The sequence below is a fragment of the Artemia sp. Qi Xiang Cuo genome, chromosome 5 (assembly GCF_049724085.1).
Source record: "Artemia sp. Qi Xiang Cuo chromosome 5, ASM4972408v1, whole genome shotgun sequence".
Taxonomy (NCBI): Eukaryota; Metazoa; Arthropoda; class Branchiopoda; order Anostraca; family Artemiidae; genus Artemia; species Artemia sp. Qi Xiang Cuo.
The window spans coordinates 58,744,090-58,768,307 of record NC_142798.1 but is presented as its reverse complement, the minus strand read 5'-3'; the positions used below and the strand labels follow the sequence as shown (position 1 = coordinate 58,768,307).

Here is a 24,218-nt window from a genome sequence, read left to right as displayed (position 1 = left end):
GTTCATTTATTTTAGTAACCTATCTGAACTGGGGAGGGTTTAGCTACAGATTTTTCGGTTCAGAATCAGGGTTTTCGTTGTAACATTCACCGACAGCTCTACTTATTCCCAGTTCTCTTTTTTAGATGGCTGAGACCGCAGTTTTATGTCCCCTTTGTGAACGTTCAATAGACACCTCAGAATCGTCGGTACTGGCAGAAAAAGGAGCTACGGTGATCAATGAAGCTAGCAAAACGAGAGGTACCAGCATCTTTGGCGAGGCAGGGAACCAAGTCCATGTTGCTTGCAGAAAAACTTTCACAAAAAAAATATACCTGTCGAAAATTGAGAATGAGAGACGACGATCCTTGCAAGAAAAGACGGAAGCAGAAAAAGTGGTGCTCCGATCACGGACTCCAAGTTTCAACTTCCAAGAGTGTTGCTTTTTCTGTACTTCAAGGATAAATCTCAACACTACCCACAGAGAAGGACACGAGTGGTACAAGGTTTAGACTAAAGACTTTGAAGAGAGTATAAAGGCAGTGTGCAAAAGCCGTGATGATGATTGGTCAAATAACGTTTTCCGCCGAATATGTGCGGTGTCAGACCTGCACGCAGTTGACGCCATTTATCACGCAGCCTGTTCTTCTATGTTTCGATTAAATAAGAGCCTTCCAGCCACATTTGTGACAAAAGAACTTTTTGGAATACTCGAAGATACTGAGCCAGATAAAAAACTTCCAAAAAGGGGGAGGCCAGGTCGCAATGAAAGATATCAGGTGTTTTTGAAGCTGGCTACTTTTTTCGAAGAAAATGACGAAGAACAGTATACAGTCAGTGAACTTGTTGTTAAAATGGGAGAGCTTTTGAATGGGACAGACCTTGAACCGTACTCTAACAAGTAATTGAAGAGCAAGCTTCTGGAATATTTCAGTGACCAGCTAGTATTTGCAACTATTGACGGTAAGGCTGACGTGGTGACATTCAAAGAAAAAGCATCAGCGATACTCCAGAATTTTTATTACTTGGACAAAACCGATAACAAAGAGAGTGAGAAAATCAAGCTTATTAGAGCAGCAGCAAAGATTATCAAAAGTGATATCAAAGGACTGCCAGCACAGAAGGAATCATATATGACCGCAAAGCAGATTTCTTCTGGAGAACAGCTGGAAAACTCTCTACCTGATAGCCTAATGGTGTTCTTAGATGAAATATTCGTTGGAACCGATATTTCCTTCAAAGTGCTTGCCATTGGCAATTCCATCATTCAAGCAGCTCGCCCGCGTGCCCTCATTTGTCCATTGCAACTAGGCTTAGCAGTGCAACTGGATCATCATTTCAAGTCCAGATTTCTTATTGACACTTTACACAGCCATGGATTCTGTTCCTCCTATGCTGAAGTCCAGAAATTTAAACGCTGTGCATCAGTCCATGATAAATCTAGCCTTGCAGGAGTTACCTCCGCACATGCTATGCAGCATGTAGCTGATAATGCAGATCACAATGTTTGCACGATGGACGGAAGAAACACTTTCCATGGGATGGCTCTGCTAGCAACAGTCACGGCTCCTCTCATTAACAGCCGATTTCACATTCCGAGAGTTGAAGTTTCATTAGATGAAGTAGCCAAAAAAGGAAAAATTCCCATCTACCCTTACCGCTTAAGTGAGACAGTGCTTTCAAAGGTGCAATATGAGAAGATCCCTGGCAAAAATGTCAACGACCCGTATGCCTCACTCGATCAGCTCTGGTTAGCTACCGGGTTCCTGAATGTCCCAAGGCTGAGCTGGAATGGATTTATGCAGTCAGTTTTCTCTAACCAAATACATCATGAAACGGGAAACCTTCGCAGCAAGGCAAGCGTCTTGTTTTTGCCCATGATTGACCTCCCGTCTAGCAATGAATCCTGCCTTTACTCAGCCTTGGGCTTTGTAGCTCCGCAAGGCAGAACCTACGTATTCACACCCGTTCTCACATTTGACCAGCCGCTCTGGTGGAAGTCTATGAAGATCCTCAAGTCCGACACGACGAATGAGCTGAGTAGTATTGTTCTCAAGTTAGGCGGTTTTCATTTGATGATGAGTTTCGTCGGATGCATAGGACACCTCATGCAAGGTTCTGGTCTGAAAGAGGTTCTGGAATTGGTATACGCTACGTGTCTACTGCTAAGTTCAAATCTGGCTCGGGAACCCAGTAGACCCTTTACGCCTGGGATGGAAACTGCAGGATAACGGAGTTTTTGCACCAATAAGAACAGAACTCCCTGCCGCTCCGTCTCATCAGCTGAAAATTATCAAATGCTCGTGTCGTATTGACGGCTGTGATAGTGAAAAGTGTACCTGTAAGAAAAACGGACTTGAGTGTACTATAGCCTGCCGTACCTGTAAGGGAAGCTCGTACAACAATTCGAAGTTTCAAGAAGAAGAACTTAGTGAAGAAGAATAACAGTTAACTGTGATGATGAAAAATCTAGTTCCTACATTTTGATGATGTGCAATTTTTATATATTTGAAAAATAAGATAAAAGCTTTTCTCTGAACACATTAAGTTAGAACCTACCTTGTCTTATGGTGTTTGGCGCTGAGGTGTTTCGTTATTCCTGTTTATTGTTGTGTATTCTTTTTTTTCTAAGCCATTCGTTTACATAGCCAAATAGACTACAAGAACGACAAACTTATTCCGTAGTAGACCTTGATAAACGCTGGTAAGAGTTTTTTTCCCCGAAGACACAGTTTTTTTCCCCATTTTTTGTTGCTAATAAATATTTTTCTTTTGGTCAGGTAACGAAATGAGTATCAGAAATGAATTCAGAGCCAAAAGTTGATCTAAAAAGATATGTAAAGCATTATAGTTTACGTTTTTAATTTTTTTCCCGGTTTTTGAGAAAATAAATAAAAAAACATTAAAAAAAAAACAATTTCGCATCGAGCTAGAGATTTAGATTTTTGATATGTTCTTAAGCATTTTTTTCCGGTCTGGATGGTGAAGAAACCATTTCTGTACCAATTTTTTCCTGGTCAAAACTTATTTTTCTCCTACTATATGCTCCAACTGACACTATGAGAAATATGATCAATGGGAAAATACTTACACTGGCATGATTGAAAAAAAACCTAAACGTGAGTTCAGTTTAATTTTAAAAGACTGGTATCGTCGTGGTTTTAAATAGTTTTGGGAAGAAGGACCTGTTCTACGCTTTAATTGCTGGAATAATAAAAAAGTTTGGTTTTTACGACATCGATGTAAAGATTCTACTTTGATAAAGAGGCTACTTTGATTATAAATATACAGAATTATGTTTGGTTGTTACAGAAAGTGATTCTTTGAATGAGAATTGTGTGCGTGATATTGCTTCAAATAAGCAAATTGAAACACGTGAACTTTTTAATGTGAATCAGAATGGTATTATTGACTTTACGAAGAGACTCAATAAAAGTGAATTTACAATATATTGTTGAAAATGGGATACTGACTTTGCAGGCTACGATGAATACAAGTTAAGTTCTGACGAGAATCTGCCATTTATCGTTTCTGATGATTAATTATACGTAGAAGAAGAAATCTAAAAAAGGACACATTGTCTTTTACACACAGGTTTTATTAAAAAACAAATTTAAATATATTTTTAAGGCATTTCACTTTTAGTGAACTGAAATTTATCGTGAAATTTAGCTGAACAGTTCTTGTTCAGCTCCCGTGCTGTGAACATCTAACCAAATAAATAGCATTCGTAATTGGATTATATTTGAAGTGTCAAAAAGGATAATTTATTGCGCAACCCAAGTATATTTCATAAGGAATGTAAGTAATCGTAATTCCTGACCTAGATTCAGTGTGAGATTATCTTTTTAGATTTTGAAATCTCATTAATTCAGTGACCTTGAAAGCAATTTCTCGGATTACAAAGCTATAACTCCATTGTGACATCACTGCCTGCTTGATTGGAATGAGTTTTCATTTGGATTGAATTATTTCATTTGGATAATTAGAAGGTGTTTATTGGAAAGTGGGGGACTTAAAAAAGCCCCCCTTGCGGGTAAGTCATGGTTTTTTGACTTTACATTGAGATTTAATTACGCTTGGAACTACGATGGCTGAAAGTGAAAAAATTATTTTGAATCCGTTACTGAATTGTGTTACAAGAGCACTTACAGATGGAATAAAATTGGAGTGTATCGTAAAAGCGTGTGTTGCTTTCTATACACATGACGATTTTATAAAGGAAAAGCGAATCCTTCATACTGAGTTGAATATTAAGAATCGTCTTGTGACCTACTCTAAAGATGAAGACAATATCATTGAAATATGCAAAATTCTAGTTTCAGCTGCGAAAAATAATGTGAGAATACCAAAATTTGTCATCTTTAACCCCTGCTCGGTTCCGGTCATCGTATATGCGGTGAATGCAACAGTTACTGCCAAAGTAAATGAACTCTCTCAGAAGCTTGATTATTTTTTAGCTACCCAGTCCGCTCCAGCCACCAGTATTTTCACAAGCAGTCGTAGTGCACCTGAAACGTCCAAGCCCAGAAACTCTACCTATTCTGTTGTCTTGAAAAATCCCCCCAAGGAACTCAATGACCCAAATGACCAGAAAGCTTTCATAGACACTTTCTGTGAAAATACAAATGACATTAGTGAACTTCGCAAATCTGCAAACGAATGGAAGCTTGTGGTCAGGTCGAAAGCTTCAGCAGCGAAAATGGTTGAGAGAGCGAAATCTTCCAAGCCCGATCTCCAAATTACTGTTCGAGAACCCCTGCACATAGCTGTGCTTCGAAATGTCCCTGAGGATATAAACCGTGAAGGACTAAAAAATCTAATCCCGAATAGTACGAAGACTGAACAGTGCGGAAAATCCCGTTCTTTCAAAGTGTATTTTGACACTTTCAGTGAGCTCCAACAATTTCTGAGTGTTTCGGTGATTATCGGCGTCTACGAGTGTCTACGAGCGTCTACCTGCTGATCCGTTCAAGTTCTTGCCAAGATGATGCTATAACTGTCACAAAATCGGTCATCTCGCTTCCCAGTGTACGGCTGAACTTTTATGCTCTAGATGTGCCTCAAGTGAACATCGTTCTACACGAGATGAACCATGCAGACAGCCGTCATTTTGAGTTGAATGCAAAATCGGCAGTCACACGTGTTACAGTGTAAAATGTCCCTCAAATAGTAATCCACAAAAGAAATGACATCTGAAGCTTCAGCAGTTAAATGTTTATCGTGGAACATTAATGGCTCGTTCGCGAATAAAATTCCGATCTTAGATGTTGTTTTTTAGCAAAATTAAGTTGTCTGTTTACAAGAACATTTCGTCACAAGCCGCAGAAAAAGTATTCTTAGTTTTAATAGTTCAGTATCGGTTTATTCAGTTTCAGCAAAGCAGCTAAGTGGAAAAGGGTGACCCTCCGGTGGTATTGCCACTTTTTTTCGTTCGACTCTAAGATCTAGTGTATTTGAAGTCAATGATAATTTTCTGGTGATTCGTGTTGAGGGCTGTGTTTTTATTAATGTATATTTGCCTACAAATTACCACGATGAGCGTTCGGAGCATGCTTTTACTTTTTCTAGTGATAAACTCGGCCAGTGTATTAACCGTATTAGATTCTTAAACTTTCAATGCATATTAGTTGGCGTCTTCAATTGCGACTTGAATGAACCGCTCTTATCTAGGTCTTTACGTTCTACGTTGTTGCTTAGTATTTTTGGAGACCAGTTTGACCTCAAGTGCAAAGATTTGAATTTTACACACGTACACGCCTCAATGTCCACATCAGATCTCGATCACGTCTTTGCGTCCGCAAATCTCAGGATTTTGCCAGTCAAGGTTGTGCTTGATTTTCAGCCATCTGATCACTTACCAATAAAGTTCTTAGCCAAGATTCCTTGCCACAGCTCAGATACACAAACATAAACAACTTTAAAAACACCTCCTAGGTCTAGATATGATTGGTGTAAAATTAAGCCTGTTTTATTTCAAGAAGAAGCCGTCAGAGTCCTTAGTAAGATCCGTGTCCCTTTCCTTCTTCTCTCTGGATTGACTGCTCTTTCAAGGGAGGAAACACAACTATCAGTTGACTTCTATTGCGCAGAAATTGGCCATGCCCTTCGCTGTGCTGAAAAAGCTGCCGTCCATCTAAGTAGACCCCGTCATCATACCCTTCCTGGCCGGTGTGAAAATCCAGAGTTAGTGGATACCCATTCTAAGTCTAAATTTTGACTTAAACTTTGGGTTTCTTGTGGACGACCCCGTTCGTGGGTAGTCAATTCAATCCGCCTGCTCACAAAAAGAAAATTCGCAAAGGAGCTAAAAGCTCACAGAAAAAAGATGATTGATATCGAATCTACACGGGCCAAAATTAACCCTTCTCTCCTTTGGTGTTTTCTGTCCTCTAAAAGCAATGAGTCTTTATCTGCATCTGCTATCCCTGATTCTGAATGGTACGCATATTACGGGTCAGAATTTTTGCCTCCTGACCCAGCCCTCAACGAAAGATACGAAGCTGAGTTGGACGACTTCTTAGATACTCACCTAAAACCTAAACAATCTTTTGGGATTGACGGGATCAGTGCACTCCATCTAAAAAGTGGTGGGCCCGCTCTCATTAGTCATGTAACCCTCCTGATGCAGATTATCCTCATTCAGGGTATTGTCCCAACCACTTTCTTAATTGGAAACCTTACGCCAGTTCCTAAAAAAGGAAATGTTACCATGCAATGCTCCTCTTTCCGTCCAATCCCGGTTGCTACCTCTCTCTGCATGTTATCTGAACATTTATTCACAGACGAGTTTGAAAAGCATTTTTGCAGTCCACCCAGACAATTTGGCTTCCAAATCGGCATTGATTTTGTTGAAGTGCTCTATGTTGTTGCATTTGTCCTACTTGATGAACACAAATCACGCGAAAGTGTAACGATCGGGGGCTTAGACCTAGAGAGAGCGTTTGATTCATTGATTCATGCGCTTATGTTGCTAAACTCAGCTAAAAGAGGAGTGAACTCAAATATCATCCGGGCTTTCCGCGATCTTTATTCTCGCCTTCGCGTGCGACTCAAGCTCCCTCCCGATAAAGGCCTTCCGCCAGCCCCACGGTCAGCTTTGATACCAGTCCGTAAAGGTGCCCGTCAGGGAGCAGTTTTATCCCCCAATATCTTCAACAACTACATTATTGAACCTCAAGACAGCTGTCCTTCATCATACATTCTCAGTTCCATTGACATCTCCCTAGTATTCTATGCTGACGACACGCTGAATCTCAGCCGGACGCTTAACCGCCTTTCAGAAATATTCTCATGTCTGCAGTCCAACTACGAGAAAGTCGGTCTGTGATTTATCTCCCAAAATTCGAAAGTCTTGCCTTACAGTTGGAAGAATGACCCTCCTACTAATTTCACACTAGGTGAATGCTCAGTAAAACCAGTTGATAAAATATTATATCTGGGGCTGCCAATAGGTTCCTCATTACAGCATACTCGCTCCCTCCTGATCTCACATCTTGAACGGCGAATTTCCAGCTTCTATGCTTTGAACGTTAAATCCACTCTGAGATTTAACCGTCCGCTACTGGCAAGTATTTACAACGCTACCGCTCTGCCACATATATTATATGTAACCCCTTTCTGGAATTTATTGGCAAACCCTGAAAAGTCTAAAATCCGCTCTTTATTTTTCCGTTTTGCAAAGTACCTGCTAAAATTGCCACCTTGGACAAAAAATAGTTTTCTGATTCGGCGCTACAACCTAGCGGACCCAAATCTAGCTGTTGAGACACTTATGAGCCGGCAAAAAACAAATCCAGCAATTCTAAAGCACGAGTGGGCAAGTTTGCTTGTTTAATTTTCCCTCTTGTTTCCCTTTTTTTTTTTCTCCTTTCAAAAGTTGTTGTCTTTGTTGCTATTTTCGAAGAAGTTGTTGTTTCTGTTGTAATCTTTGAGTATGTTAACTTTCTGTTTCCCCTTTTGTACTATTTTGTATACTATTTAAGAAGTTGTTGCTTTTGTTGTTATTATTTTTTTTCTCTTTAGTATATTATCGTTTTGTTTCCTCTTTTCGCATTTTTGTATACTCTGTCATTGTACATTTATTGTATACGACGAGTTTTAAATATATATTATTATATTATATTATTATAGAAATAGAAAAGAGAATTTTCAAATAGAAAGTCGTTCAACTATGGATTGTCGCCATAAATCTTGAGGATTTGACTGTAAATTTTTCCGCGAAATCGTAAAACAAAATATTCTAGCGCATGAAAACCGCAGCTTTTCGTTCAAGTTCTTTATTAATCAATAAAAAATGTTTTGACAAAACTATCAAATTAATAACCCACAGTGAGAATAACTCGTGTTTGGGTTTATATACATTCAGCAATAAATAAATAATACTATCTCCAGATACTGGAATAAAAAGATTGCTCTTCAACCATCCGTACGGTAACAACAAACAAAATCCAAATACAATCATCATAGCCAAATTAATAAAGTGAAATGAAATGAGGAGCATCCACCCCAGAAAATAGATCAAATTAATAATTACTGATTAAGTGATTCATTAATATAATTTTATTATTAACCAACGAATTATTCAAATCTATAAAACTATGAAATTTTTTCCAATTATATATAATACTATGCCTTGGTGAAAAACGGGACCTTTCAGATTTTATTAAAGTCTGATGGACTACACAACTGCCACGGGTTCAATATCCATGCAAAACCTGATTATCATCCTGAAAAAAATTATTATGCAAATAAAAATACTCAGGCAAAAGACCTTAAACGTGTTTAATCACATAAAGAACAGAATGGAAAGAAGAGAAAAGATCCAGTGGAAGGATATTTAAAATTTGATACATTATTATTGTTGACGATTTATCAGGGTAAGAAAACGGGCTAGGCAGGCAATTTTTCAATAGACGCAGAGCTTTATTTTGTTGCCTCTGAAGAGGAAGAATATGAGTTTTAAAAGTATTCAAAAAAAATAATGGGACAGTAATTTATATATGAATGCACTAGAGAATGATAAAGAGACTTTAGGGCAAGAAAAAACGGCAGAACAAATTTCAGAAGATTCATCATTCCAATATTTCTTGCCAGTTTCATTCGAAGATAAATTGCATGGCTTTTAAATGATAAACTTGAATCCAGTATTATCCCGACATATTTAATATCATCAACTCTTTCAGTTTCAATGGGTATGCCTTGAATATTAATCATCATAATTTCCGGTGTGCTTTCCCAGTACGAGAGAAGAGGATGAATTTTATCTTAGTACAATTAATAGTCAATTTGTTTCTCGAAAACCATAAGATAAGCCTCAACAGTGCTGATTCCAACCTAAGCTTCAAGGATCTAGAGTTGGGGCTGCTGACATTGCATGCCGTGTCATCGGCGAATAATATGTTAAGGCCAATATCTTTGATGCTATTACTGATATCATTAACATAGATAAGAAATAGGAGTGGACCCAAAATAGAGCCTTGAGGGAACCCAAGTGACTGAGATTGAGATATTGATGAGGAAGAAGTTTCACCTCCGTCTACATACTGATTTTGGTTTTTTAGGTATGACATTACTAAGTCATTTAGGGGCCTCTTATGCCGCAGTTATCAAGTTTAGTATGCAATATTTTATGGGAAATCGTATCAAATGCCTTTTTAATGTCACTAAAAATTGTAGCAGGAATATCACCTTTGTCGAGGGTGTCATGAACAAACTGAGTCATTGCCATAATAGCATGCTCAGTAGAGTGAGACTTCCGGAACCCAAATTGCATCGGACTAAAAAATTTAGATTTATTAGAAAGCTGACTATACGGTTATATAGGCACTTTTCGAGCAACTTCCCAAAGGAAGACAGGATCGAAATCGGCCGATAGTTTGTTGGGTTCTTCGGGTCTCCTCTTTTACACAAAGAGATAATTCTTGCAAAAGAGGTTGAACACATGAGAAAGCGGGTTTACAATATTTGGTGCTATGCACTTAATCAGATTAATCGATGACCCATCGATGATCCATTCTTTAAAAGGTTTATTGGAAGTAAAAGTTCATCTCGGGTTACAGGAGTAAGAAAAATGGAGCAATTGCGAGACGGGGATAGATATGATTGAAAGTCCTCTCCAATTTCATTATCCAGATGACGGGGCAGGTTGTTTCCAGCAGTTGACGCGGTTTCCTCGCCAATTTTCGCATAGTGTATATTTAATGCATTGATAACTTCCACTTTCCCTGTAGCAAGTTTAGTTCCGTCTTCAGCTGTTAATTCATCAGGAAGATCATGGGTCTTATGCTTTCCTAAGCACTTATTAATTATTTCCCATGTCTTCTTGGGGGTCCCTTCTGCTTCAACAAATGCTTCGGCGAAGTAATGACTTTTTGATGATCTTAAAATTTTTGTTAAATTATTTTTGTTACTGCAAAATTCAGCTAATTTTACTTCGGATAGATGCATTAAGTATGCCTTATATAATAGATTCTTATTTTTTATTGACACCAGCCATCCAGGAGATATCCAAGGCTTAATCGGCTTTAGACTATTTCTTCTTGATATTTGGCGGAGAGGGAAAGCATTATTGAAACAACGTTTAAACTGATTCACAAAAAATTCAGCTGCAAAATCAGGGTCAGAAGACTCTAAACAAGAAGAAAAATCACTTGAAGAAGCAAGAAAACTTTAAGTTTACTTAAGAAGTTTCTATTAGTCATTCTCATTTTTCTTTTACTAGGCCTATTAAACTCTGTAATTAAGTGAAGGTCGGTTACTAGCATCAAATGGTCTGAAAAATCTTCAATAACCAAATCACAAGACTTTAGTTCAAGATTCGTAAACAAATTATCAATAAGGGAAGCAGAATCTTTCTTCATTCTTGTTAGGACTCCATAAGCTGGTAAAAGACCACCGGACAAGCAAACTGATAACAAGTAAGCCCCGTCAGAAGAGATTCCGTGGAAATTACCACTTGAATTATTAGAATTATATAAATCAATATTAAAATCACCCATGATAACTATTTTTGGATACTTTTTCGAAACAATAAGCACAAAATCATGAAGAAGTTCCATGAATTTTGAAGCAGGAGAACTTGGAGGCCGGTAAAAAACACAACACAAAATTTTCATACCATTTACATCTATTTTAACTGCCAAAAATTCAAACGCCATTTCAAGATATAGGTGACCAAATTCACTCACCAGATCTGATTGAATAATTGAAATAATGAAAATTCTACCCCTCCCTGTTTTTTATTAATCCGATCGAAAAAAGTATAATCGTGTTTATTAATAAATGTCTTTGTCGAACCAACGCTTCAGCAAAGGTACACTCTAAACATAAAGTTCCCGTTCGGACAATACTCCTATCCTTAGTACCGTCCAAAAATCACTCGTTTTATTCAAATTATCATAGAGAAGGTCAGAAACATCGGAAATGGAATGTCACAGAAAAATAATTAGACACTATGAATGTCCTCAGCCGGTATCCAGAAATCAAAATCAGAGCTGTATCCTAGCCAGCAAACAAGCAACTGTCGCTTACCCTTGCGAGTACAAGTTTTTAATACCTTTTCAATTTGGTACAATCCACTATTTCCAACTTCTTGAAACTCATAATCATAAAAACTGCCAAGAATCTCGTCATCTTTCATATCACGAAGACGACACGCTATAGGTTAACTGTCCCATATCTTCGACGCTTTAAAAAGTTCAGTGGACCACAAGCAAATACTTTTAAAAAAATATACGATGAACTTCAAGAGGGCTAACATTGGACAAGGATCGATGAGGAAGTTCATTATAAATCAACATGATTTTATATAAATATTAAATAAACGCAGGAATATTTTTCAATGTGCAATGTCTTGAAATTAAAAGTGGAATAGTTTTTATCAAACGTTCAGCCAATGCCACCTTTATAGGTTTATGACTATGATAGAGTACTGCATTACATTTAAATAAAACCCTTTTTACATTTGGGTTAACAAATTCACTTCCGCGATTTGTTTGAATTTTTCTATATGCATCGTGTTCGAAGATGGATTGAAGGGCTTTAGAAACATCATCACCTCTCTATGACTGCAATGAAACTGCATATGCATAGCGACTAAAAACAATTATTGCAAGTAAAACGTACTTGTTAGGTTTATTATGACACCTTTGAATCGTGTCTAGAGTCAAAAGATCTGCCTGTAATATATATACAGGGTAAAAGGGTTTAGTTTTTCGATAGTAATGACCTCTAGTCCTATGATTTCGGTGAAGAGTCTAACTGGGTTCCTTTTGTAAGTACTCTTTTGCTAGCATCTTTTCAATTCCGATAGCTTTAGAAAGTGTATTGGGAGAGTATTTATAATTCATAAGCACCTTTCAAAACTTGATCCATTTTGAAAGCAATTGTGGTGTGAAGCGTCCGCTACTCCCTTGCGTACTAAATGATTTGGAAAGACGCATTCGTTTAATACCCTTACCAGGTCAACTTGGCCAGCAGTGATACATCTCGTGATATTTCTTCAAATTCCAATAATTGTTTTATAACATGTTTATTCCCAATAAGACTTTTGGGAAAATTTGACGACTTTAAAATCTTATATAAATGACTATCAAAGGACTCGAGTGTTCTAAGATTTGCAATCAAATCTGACAATAAATCAGTTAAATTGTAACTCTTGCCCTGGATTGCCCTCGTCAATTTGTTCATTTTCAGCTAGATAAGTCAAAAGTATTTTACTTTGGGTGGGGGAAACATGTCTACAACACTTGTTAATAAATCTTCTTCTTCTTTTTTTCGACTATTTCAAAGTTTCAGAATTTGCAGTACTTTCAGAAGGTTTATCAATGACATTTATTTTGAGTGGTTTTTAGGATAAGGTTCATGTTCGTTGAAAAGTCAAAGGGCATTTTGAAGCAAAATTCAATTTTTCATCATCGGTAATTATTTCATTGTTAATAAATTTATTAAGATTATCGTCAAGTGCTCTTTTGGTGAAAGAGCAAGTTCAATTGGCGTCAATTTATAGGGTTTAGCCATCTAGAGAATAGTGTTTACAAGTCCGGTAATTATTAGCAATAAAAATGAAAATAAGTTGTCACCTGCCCTAAAAAGGCGTCTTTTGCGATTTCCTTTCTTTTTGCTGGCTAGGGCACGTACAATAGATGATGTTTCTTTGTCTGTTGTCCAACACCACCTGACAGTTGAATTTGACCTTACATTAAATTTTAAAAAAAGTTCAGATAAGAGATTAATGAATTCCTTGTCAATACCGAGTTTGAGTATAGCTTTCCTAAGCCGCGGTTTTAAATTGGCTAGGATGTAAAATAAATAGCTATTTTCATGCAGTTTCTTCAGTGCCATGATAGAGACTATTGATTTGTGTTACTTTTCACGGGTAGATATACAGTAATTTCATTAGCGAAAATATCAGTGACTACACAAGACTCTTTGGGCGTGTTTTGATTCAGGTCCAATAAAATGTATCCATAAGGTTTATTAGTAGCTTGATTGTACGCGGAGAGTAAAAATTTTTATTCGCCAGGGTAGATTCATTTGTTTAGATTTATAAGAAAATTCGAATTGCAAACAACTCTATAGATAATATTGTAGGTACAATTCAAAGCAAGCGTTCTCATACATTTACTCTGATGAAAAAGATTATGGAGAACATTAGTTACGGAAATTTTTTCTTGATGTGACTGGACTGTGTTTTCTTCAAAAGATTCAGCTGAATCATCAATAATGAACCATGAGTAGGAAGCAATACTATTAAACACGTCAAGTCCTTGTATGAAATTTATGCTTGGTGCAATACTCTTTATTTTGTCATAGGATTCCTGCCATACACCACAGCAATAATAGATATTTTTCGGGTTTCTAAGAACATTTTATCGCAATTTTGAATTTTTTCGTTAATATTGTTGTTTTGCCCGACATTGACGGTCCACAAAGAAAAGACCTTAATGGATTTTAAATTGATACTTATTCTTCCAATGTCAAAATGCACCTAGCCAAACCTAACCACAATCTGTTGAATAAGTACACCAAAAATAGAATGCATGGTTTTTTTCAATTCAAAAATAAATAATATATACAGTGAAAATGAAAAAATTAAAAATAAACACATGAATATATTTATGATGGCAATGGAACAGCAAGAACATTGGGTGCGGTGACCACTGCGGCAGCCAGAGGCTAGGCCGGAAGTCACCCCTTGGCAGGAGTGGCTACGGGGACGTGGCTCCCCGTGGCCGAAAGGTGCCAGCGGTGGAGTCAGGATCTGTAGTAATACTGGGATGGTAGCAAGTAAAACACTTTACGCAATAAAATAAATAAACAATTAAAAATTACCGCTTTGCGCAACGAAAAAATATAAAATATAAACAAGCAAAAAATCAGTGCTGAGCTGGAGACGGAAAAATGGCCCTCCTTCCCCAGCTATAGGGCTTTCTCTAGACCGAGTTGTCGCCTGTAACTTACAAATTAAACTGAATCTGAAGTAAGTATTGACCACGTAGTAGTACCCTCTCACCGTCCGCGAGCACATAAACTTTGTCCAATGGGGTGGACATGGCATTTTTTCGAATCAAACTGTAAAGTTATTATATTTTAAAGAGCGAAAGGCCGTGACACTCATTCTTGGAGCTAAATTATTCTCTGTACAGTTTCTATAAACACTCATGTTGAAATTTTCCTTTACACAGTTTGACGGCACCCCCTTGCAGGCTTTTTTGGTAGCCTCATTGTGTGTTCCCACGCAGTACACATTCGGACCAGGAAAAACACCATGGAATATCAATTCGCTTCCCACCTCAGATTTTAATTTAAACAATTTATTTGGGGCCTGGCGCTTCACTAGCCTCTGATATGTGGACTCGTCCCAGTTGGTGTAGTCCATTTGGGAGCTAATATAGAAACCATTTTCAAAATTATCTACCAGATGATCTGTTTTAGCTTTCAACAGGAGTGAATCAGTGTCTCCATAATACACTTCAACTTGTCCCTTTCCAAGCTTTTGGAGCTTACGCATATTATAATAAAACTCCAGCAAGAGTTTCTTTGAAATTTCCAAAATGGAACTGCAAGCGGCAATGTTTTTATTTAAAACTACGTTTCTTTTTTCTATATAAGAGGACCCTATTGGAGTCTATGATATTAAACGATGTGAAGTTCTGATCTGCAAAATTAGGGCACATTCTTTTGGATCGGTTACAACGTCACAGCGACTCCAGTTGCGTACACTATCACATATCTTACCAAAGGCCGAATTGAAAATAAGTTTAAGGATCTGTTTTTCGACCTTTGTTTTCGCTTCAGACTGTTTCTTGATAAAATTGCCAACAAACGTCTTTATGTACAGCTTTTGATCAAATTGTAGGGCACTATGAATCTTTGTGACATTGAAACCGTTGACCAGCATCCACCACAAAAAACGTGGTGTACAACAATACTTAGTTTCGGTTGAAGGTCGGCAATATGGTTTTTCTAAGGTGTTGAGTGCATACCCATATTCTCTAAGAATCTTTCCATGAATGAAGTTTTCATGGGGGAAGGGACATTGCTATAAAGGGGCGCCGAATTTCCCATCAATATCATAGGCAGCGCGCTAGCGCTGCTTAAGTAAAGAACGATGTGGGCACAATGTGTTGTTTTTTTGCTCCATACCCGGGCACTTCGAATCGAAGGAGTTGTCGTAGAAAGTTCGAAAAGAGCTCATTCGATTAAAAATTGGAGTGGCTAGTGCCCTTTTTAATAGTCGAAAGTGATTGGAGGGCAACTGGCACCCCACGCCCATCATTCCCCATAACATATCCAATCGAAATTTTGACATAGCCATTATGCTCAGCGTAGTTGATTTCCAGATAGAAAATATCTTTTTGAGGAGGACACTCCCCCACAACCCTCGGGGCAAGGGTTTTAAGTTATTCCCTGGGGGGCATATAAGGTTTTTAATGAAGGTGTTGTCGTAGAAAATTCAAAAAAGGCTCATTCGATTGGAAGTTCAAACGGCTAATGCCCGTTTTAAAAGTCGACAGTGATTGGAGGGCAACTACCCTCCCCCCCTCCCCGCCCATCATTCCCCAATACACATCCAATAAAAATTTTGAGATAGCCATTTTATTCAGCGAAGTTGATTTCTAGATAGAAAATATGTTTATGAGGAGGACACTCCCCTACAACCCTCAGGGCAAGGGTTTCAGATTATGCCCTGGGGGCATATAAGGTTTTTATAGAAGGCATTGTCGTAGAAACTTCAAAAAAGACTTATTCGATTGGAAATTCAAAGGGCTAGTGCCCTTTTTAATAGATAAAGGGATTGGAGGGCAGCTAGCCCCCCTCCAAATCTCATCATTCCCCCAAACACATCCAATCAAAATTTTGAGATAACCATTTTGTTCAGCGTAGTTGTTTTCCAGATAGGAAATATATTTTTGAGGAGGACACTCCCCCACAAACTTCGGGGCAAGGGTTTTAATTTATGGCCTGGGGGCATATAAGGTTTTTATAGAAGGCATTGTCATAGAAACTTCAAAAAAGGCTCATTTCATTTGAAATTCAAAGGGCTAGTGCTTTTTCTAATAGTTGAAAGTGATTGGACGGTACCTAGCCCCCCCTCTCACGCCAACCTTTTCATAGGCAGCGCGCTAGCGCTGCCTACGTAAAGAACGATGTGGGCACAATGTTTTGTTTTTTGTTTTTTTTTCTCCATACCCGGGCACTTACCCGGGAAGGAGTCGTGGTAGGAACTTCTAAAAAGGGCTCACTCGATTAGAAATTGGGGAGGCTAGTCCCCTTTTTACTAGTCGAAAGTGATTGGAGGGCAACTAGCCATACCCCCCCCCACGCCCATCATTCTCCCAAACACGTCCAATCAAAATTTTTAGATAGCCATTTTGTTCAGCGTAGTTGATTTCCAGATAGAATATATGTTTTTGAGGAGGACACTCCCCCACAACCTTCAGGGCAAGGGTTTTAAGTTATGTCCTGGGGCCCTATAAGGTTTTTATAGAAGGCGTTGTCGTAGAAACTTCAAAAAAAAGCTCATTCGATTGGTAATTCAACGGGCTAGTGCCCTTTTTGATAGTTGAAAGTGATTCCATCAATCAAAATTTTGATTGGATTGTTTGGGGTGAATGATGGGCCTGCGGGGGGGCTAGTTGGTCTCTAATCACTTTCGACTATTAAAAAGGACACTAGACATTTGGATTTCCAATCAAATGAGTCTTTTTTGAAGTTTCTACGACAACACTTTCTACAAAAATCTTATATACCCCCGGGGCACAACTTAAAACCCCTGCCCTAAGGGCTGTGGGGGAGTGTCCTCCTCAAAAGAAATTTTCTATTAAATTTTCTATAAAGAAATACGCTGAACAAAATGGCTATCTTAAAATTTTGATTGGATGTGTTTGGGGGAATGATGGTCGTGGGGGGGGGGGCTAGTTGCCCTCCAATCACTTTCGACTATTAAAAAGGGCACTAGCTATTCTAATTTGCAATAGAATGAGCGCTTTTTGAACTTTCTACGACAACTCCTCCGATACGAAGTGCCCGGGTATGAAAAAAAAAACAAAAAAAAAACAACTCATTGTGCCCACATCGTTCTTTACTTAGGTAGCGCTAGCGCGCTGCCTTTGATAATGATGGGAAATCCGGCGCCCCTTCATAACAATGTCCCTTCCCCCATGAAAACTTCCTTCACGGAAAGATCCCCCCATATAGCCCCCGACCCCCCCCCCCCATCCCTCAGCTACCAGAAAAGGTCCCCTCTGCAAACGTCTGTATAGTTTCCAATAACCAATACTATAAGTTAACATGGGGTAAAGTTCATAGCTTTCAGCCCTCCCCCCGGGGACTTCGGGGGATTAATTCATCCTAAAAGACATATTTATCATATATTCGATCATGCTGAACGAAATGGCTATCTAAAAATTTTGATTGGATGTGTTTGGGGGAATGATGGGCGTGGAGGGGGATAGTTGCCCTCCAATCACTTTCGACTATTAAAAAGGGCACTAGCCACTCCAATTTGCAATCGAATGAGCCCTTTTCGAACTTTCTACGACAACTCCTCCGATACGAAGTGCCTGGGTATGAAAAACAAAAACAAATAAACAACACATTGTGCCCACATCGTTCTTCACTTAGGCAGCGCTGGCACGCTGCCTTTGATAATGATGAGAAATCCGGCACCCCTTCATAACAATGTCCCTTTCCCCATTAAAACTTCCTTCATGGAAAGATCCTCCCATATAGCCCCCGACCCCCCCCCCACCCACCCCCACCTACCAGATAAGATCCCCCCTGAAAATGTCTGTATATTTTCCAATAACCAATACTATATGTTAACATGGGGTAAAGTTCATAACTTTCAGCCCTCCCCCCGGGGACTTCGGGGGATTAAGTCATCCTAAAAGACATATTTATCATATATTCGATCATGCTTAACAAAATGGCTATCTCAAAAATTTTGATCAGGTGACTTTGGGGAAAAATGAGCGTAAGAGGGGGCCTAGTTGCCCTCCATTTTTTTGGTCACTTAAAAAGGGCACTACAACTTTTAAATTTCGTTCCAATGAGCCCTCCAACGATATTCTAGGACCACTCGGTCGATACGATCACCCGGAAAAAAAACAAATAAACAAATAAACACGCATCCGTGATCTTTCTTCTGGCAAAAAATACAAAATTCCGCATTTTTGTAGATAGGTGCTTCAAACCTCTACAGTAAGTTTCTCTTATACGCTGAATGTGATGGTGTGATTTTCATTAAGGTTCTATAACTTTTAGGGGGTGTTTCCTCCTTTTTTCTAAAATCAGCCAAATTTTCTCATTTTTTCCCAAATTTTCGCATAACTTTTGATAAGTAAGACTAAACTTGATGAAACTTATATATTTGAAATCAGCATTAAAATCAATTCTTTTTATGTATCTATTGATATCAAAATTCCGTGTTTTAGAGTTTCGGTTGCATTGAGCCGGGTCGCTACTTACTTACAGTTCGTTACCATGAACTGTTTGATTTTCTCAAAATCTAATTTGCTAATGCTATAAATATGTTACTGGGTAATCAATCATTTTTTGCACTATACATAATATTCACATAGTTATGTGAGGAAGCTTGGCCGAGCGGTCTAAGGCGCTGGTATTAGCCACCAGTCTCTTCAGAGGCGGTGGTTTGAAAACCCACCGCTACCAGTAATATTACACTGGGTTATCATTTTTGGCACTACACGTGATATGTTATGTGAGGAAGATTGGCCGAGCAGTCTAAGGCGCTGGTGTTAGCCACCATTCTTTTCGGAGGCGTGGGTTTGAATCCCACCGCTTCCAGTATTTTATACCAAACCAAAAAATTACTTGTTTGAGTCTTAAATTATAATTTTATCTTGGTTACTATGGGCTCCAGTTCTTTCCTTACTGTAACTAACAAAAAATAAAACAAATTTAAAAATTCAATATTTTTCTAGTTTGAATTAAAGATTCAAATTATTGTTCGGATACCCTAAATATTTTTCAGTTTACATAATAACTTTAGTGACCCTGAACTGAGAACAAACCAAATTTTTGTGTTTTCCCCTTTGTTCAAAAATATGGCAAATTTTCTCAGGCTCGTAACTTTTGATTGATATGAGTAAACTTCTTGAATCTTACATATTTAAAATCACTCTAAAAATCTATTGAAATCAAAATTCTGTTTTTGGAGTTTCGGTTACTATTGAGACGATTCGCTCTTACCATACAGTTCGTTACCACGAACTGTTTGATTGCTTAAAAAATTAAATATTTTGAAAAGACTTCAGTATGAAGACATAAAAAATGTAGTTTTCTGTAAAAAGGGATTCTATTTTGAATTTTTTTTTTGTTTTTTAATTCAAAAAGGCACTATAACTTTCAATTTCTGCTTGAATGAGCTCTCTTGAAATATTCTAGGAACACTGGGTTGAAACAATCACTCCTGGTGAAAAAAAAATAAACACGCATCTGTGATCTTTCTTCTGGAGAAAAAATTCAAAATTCCACATTTTACCAGATAAGAGCTTGATACCTTCTACAGTAAGGTTCTCTGATACTCTGAATCTGATGGTGTGATTTTCATTAAGATTCTATGACTAAAACCTAAAATAAACATAAATTAAAATAAATAAGAGTCAAACTAAAAACGAGCAGAAATTAATATGAGTAGGGTTCTAAACCCCAAGCTTTTTAAAAGCCAGAATATAATTTTTACTTTACTGAAAAAAATTCTTTTAAATGTTTTCAGTTTTCTAACTTTAAGAAATCAAAAATCAATTAATATTTTAAGGAATAAATATCAGCATATGGGTATTAAACTGACAATGCAGATTTTTTCTGTAAATTCATTTGAATTTTTTTCAGTCAAGTATAAATTATATTCTGGCTTTTAGAAAGCTTGGGGTTTAGAACCCTACTCATATTAATTTCTGCTTGTTTTGAGTTTGACTCTTATTTAATTTAATTTTTGTTTGTTTTGGGTTTCATTTCTTTATTGATACTAATTTGTGGTAGTTGTATTCTTGGTAGATTATTTGATTCTATTTTGTTTAATTTGGTTTAATGAAGTTCTTTACTCTTTTAAAAACTTATTCTGTTGAAATTTTTTTTTTATTAATTCCTTATCTTTTGTTCACTTGCGACCATATTTTGTCTGTGTTAAAATTCAATTCAATGTTAAAATTCAATTTAAAATCATGTGTCAAGTAGTAAGAACCTAGCAAAAAACAAAACAAATCAAAAAATTAAAATTAAAAGGTATTTTTCTGGTTTTAATTAAAAAGTTAAAATTATTGCTCGGACATCATAAACATTTTTGCAGTTTACATAATAACTATAGCAATCCTGAACTGAGACCTAAAATAAAATAAAATAAAATTGTCAAAAGATAAATGTGTATAAATATTGCTTAATAGAACTTAAAAATATTTCAGTTAGAACTTAGCAAAAAACAAAACTAATTTTTCAGGTACTTTTCTAGTTTTAATTAAAAATTAAAATTATTGCTCGGACACCATGAATATTTGTTCAATTTACATAATAACTTTAGCGATACTGAACTGAAAACTAAAATAAAATAATATTATCTTGTCCGAAGATATACGTGTGTGTATAAATATTGCATTCTTTTATTACGTCTTATATGACGTAATAAGTGAAACTAATTTTAAAATTTTCAGGGTTTTTTCTAGTTCTAATGAAAAAATTTAAATTATTGAACCGACACCATAAAAATTTTTGCAGTTTACATAATAATTTTAGCGATCCTGAACTGAGAACTAAAATAAAGTTATCTTGTCGAAAGATAAACGTGTATAAATTCTCCATTCACTTCTTATGTCTTATATGACGTAAGAAGTGAATCTAGTTTAAAAATTTTCAGCTTGTTTTCTAGTTTTAATAAAAAAATTAAAACTTTGGTTCAGACACCATAAATAATTTTGCAGTTTACATAATAACTTTAGCGATCTTGAACTAAGAATTAAAATAAAATAAAAATTAAACGAAAATAAAGCACAAGAGATAAGTACTTTAGGAGCTGCTCCAAAAAAAATTTGGCTCCAGGAGGCAAGCATAACAGAAAATAAACGAGCTATAGAAAAATGCAGTTTTTCGTAAAAAAATGATTTTGTTTTTGAAATTATTTTTGTTAATTATAAAAGGTTTTTAAATACATCAATTTCCTTTAAAATGAGCCATTACACAGCTTTTTATAATTTTCCAGTGGTCAGCTAGCTGAGGGGAAAAACACTGAAAAACAAACCTGCTGTCGATGCGGAATATCTTGGTTGCAGCCATTTTTCTTGATTTTCCAGGCAATATATTTTCTTGTTTGTCAAGCCAGGGGACGGTAAGTTTCCTATATTAGGGTGCTGGACAATGTGGTTCGAATACTGTACTTTGTTTTTTGATCTGATTCTGGTTTTATAAGTTGTGGACTATTTTATTTTTTACTATTGGGCGCTATCATCTCCTACTAGGCTGCTAGCTACCGCTGCAACCCGGATGGCGTAACTGGTCAATTGAAGAATAAGGAAAACCAAACAAATAATAAAATTTTCAGGTTTTTTTCTGGTTCAAATCAAAAAATGAAAGCTTTTGATCAGACACCATAAATATTTTTTAGTTTGCAGAAAAATAAATTTTTTTTTATTTTCAGGAATTTTTCTAGTTTCAGTTGACAAATAATATTTTTTTCAAGGAATCAGGCAGCTAACCAAGTCCAATATATGCAATGGTATGTTCTTTGAACGATCGTCTTTTAATGTAAATTCCTGAAAATTTTAAATAAAATCAATTTTTTAACTGCAAATTGCAAAAATATTTATGGTGCCTGAGTAATAATTTTAATTTTTTAAGTCAAACCAGAGAAATACCTGACAATTTCAAAATGGGTTTGGTTTTCCTATTGCTTCAAGTGACTCGTTGCGTGATTTTATTTAAATATGATATATTTAAACATGAAATATACCAAAGATTTTTTAAACAAATTAGAAAAAATGTTTAAGGAATTTCGGCTACCCAAAGACAAAGACATGGAACAGTATATAAATGATGCTATTAAAATTTTGAAAGAGGAAGACAATATTGTATTTATAAATGCAAATAATGTGACATTATTCGGTGATATTCATGGACAGTATGATTATCAACAGAAAATGTATAGGAAGGAGTTTGAACAGGGGAATTCTACCTCAAAAGATCATGTCATGGTACAGCTGGGAGACTGTTTGGACAGAGGACCTCAAAATCTGGAGTCGTTTGTGTATGCTCTGGCATGGAAGCTTGTCTATCCAAAAAACATTTATTTAATCCGTGGTAATCACGAATCCCTTTCAATGACCCGAAAATATGGTGCAGAAAAAGAAATAACTATGAAGTACTCAATTGCGATGTATAATCTCTTAATGGAATGTTGTAAGTACATACCTATTGCTGCTGTTGTTAACGGTAAATACTGGTGTGTGCATGGCGGTATTCCCTACTTTCAGAATGATAAACCTCCCAAAATTGAGACCCTGAATGAGGACCGCCAGCTTCGTTTCTGTGAACCGAGATCCATGCCAATAGAAATGCAGAACATTTTATGGTCAGATCCTGTTTCTAATTTTGATGAAAAGCCTGACAGATGTTTTAAAAAAAGCAGTAGAGGAAGTAATATTTATGATTTCACATCATTAGGGACTAAAAAATTCTTGGAAGAAAATAGACTTAAAGAAATAATCCGTGGCCATGAATACTATGAACAAGGCTACAAAATGTTCAAAAACCACGAAAAGGTTACTGTTGTAAGAAGTATTTTTTCATCTCCAAACTATTGTAATAAAGAGAATAATCCTGGGACTGTAATGCAGATTCGTGGGAATTGCAAACAAATTAGCAAATACTCTCCCATTTCTCCTGGAATCGAACTCCCTCCTAGCACCTCGCTATGGGAATTCATTCTACCTCCGGCAATGAAACTATACCTCGAATTTGGTGTAAGAGTTCTTGAATATCGACACCGACTTCCCGAGCTATTTAAAACTCTTGATAAGGACGGCAATGGTGAACTGGACGCAAATGAAATAGTACAGGGACTGAACTTAAAGGGTGATAAAACTGTCGAGAGGATGATCCAGGTCCATGATACAAACGGCGATGGTGTAATAAGTTTAGAGGAACTTAAAAATATGTGCATTAATTTTTCTCGAAAAAGAGAATCAATCTTATTCATGTTTTTCGATGATGATCTAGACGGAAAGATAACAGTTAAAGACCTCGTCAAGAGTGTCAAACGGATCGATTCATCAATCAAGTTACCAAAACATTGGTTTGATAAAGTCAGTGAAGGAACTGATGGAAAAGTCATTGAAGTTCTGGAAGTCCTTGCCCTTCAATCAATACATATGTTAAGTAACAAAGACTACGTTAGGTATAAAGATTTTGATAAAGTGTTTGTACTTTTAGGGTATGATAAAGATTGATTTGTCTATCTAAAATCAAACGTCACAACTATGGTACTATAGTTGATTCACTACAGGTTTATATAGGGAGGTGAGCGTGATCCAGCAAGTACATTATATATGATGCCCTAAAAATACACAGGGCGTCAAATCGATCATTTTAGTTGCTCGGTCTCTATGTATTTGTTAGTTTCAATTGCCCCTCTAAATGACCATGGGAAACTATTTACTGCGGAAATTACAGTTGCCTCGTTAACAAGAAAATGATTTGGGTATTCAAAAGGATGGGGACTTTTA

The 24,218-nt window shown here is 36.8% G+C and overlaps 1 protein-coding gene across 1 annotated transcript; it reads left to right on the top strand.

The window, feature by feature from the left end:
* The first annotated feature begins 22,475 nt into the window (after positions 1-22,475).
* Positions 22,476-23,942, top strand: LOC148952324 (uncharacterized). Its single transcript, XM_089089176.1, has one exon. The coding sequence runs from the start codon at positions 22,476-22,478 to the stop codon at positions 23,940-23,942; it is 1,467 nt and encodes a 488-aa protein (XP_088945302.1).
* The last annotated feature ends 276 nt before the right edge of the window (positions 23,943-24,218 follow it).

Coding starts and splice junctions, on each gene's coding strand:
- LOC148952324 (XM_089089176.1), top strand. CDS start 22,476: ATGTTTAAGGAATTTCGGCTACCCAAAGACAAAGACATGGAACAGTAT.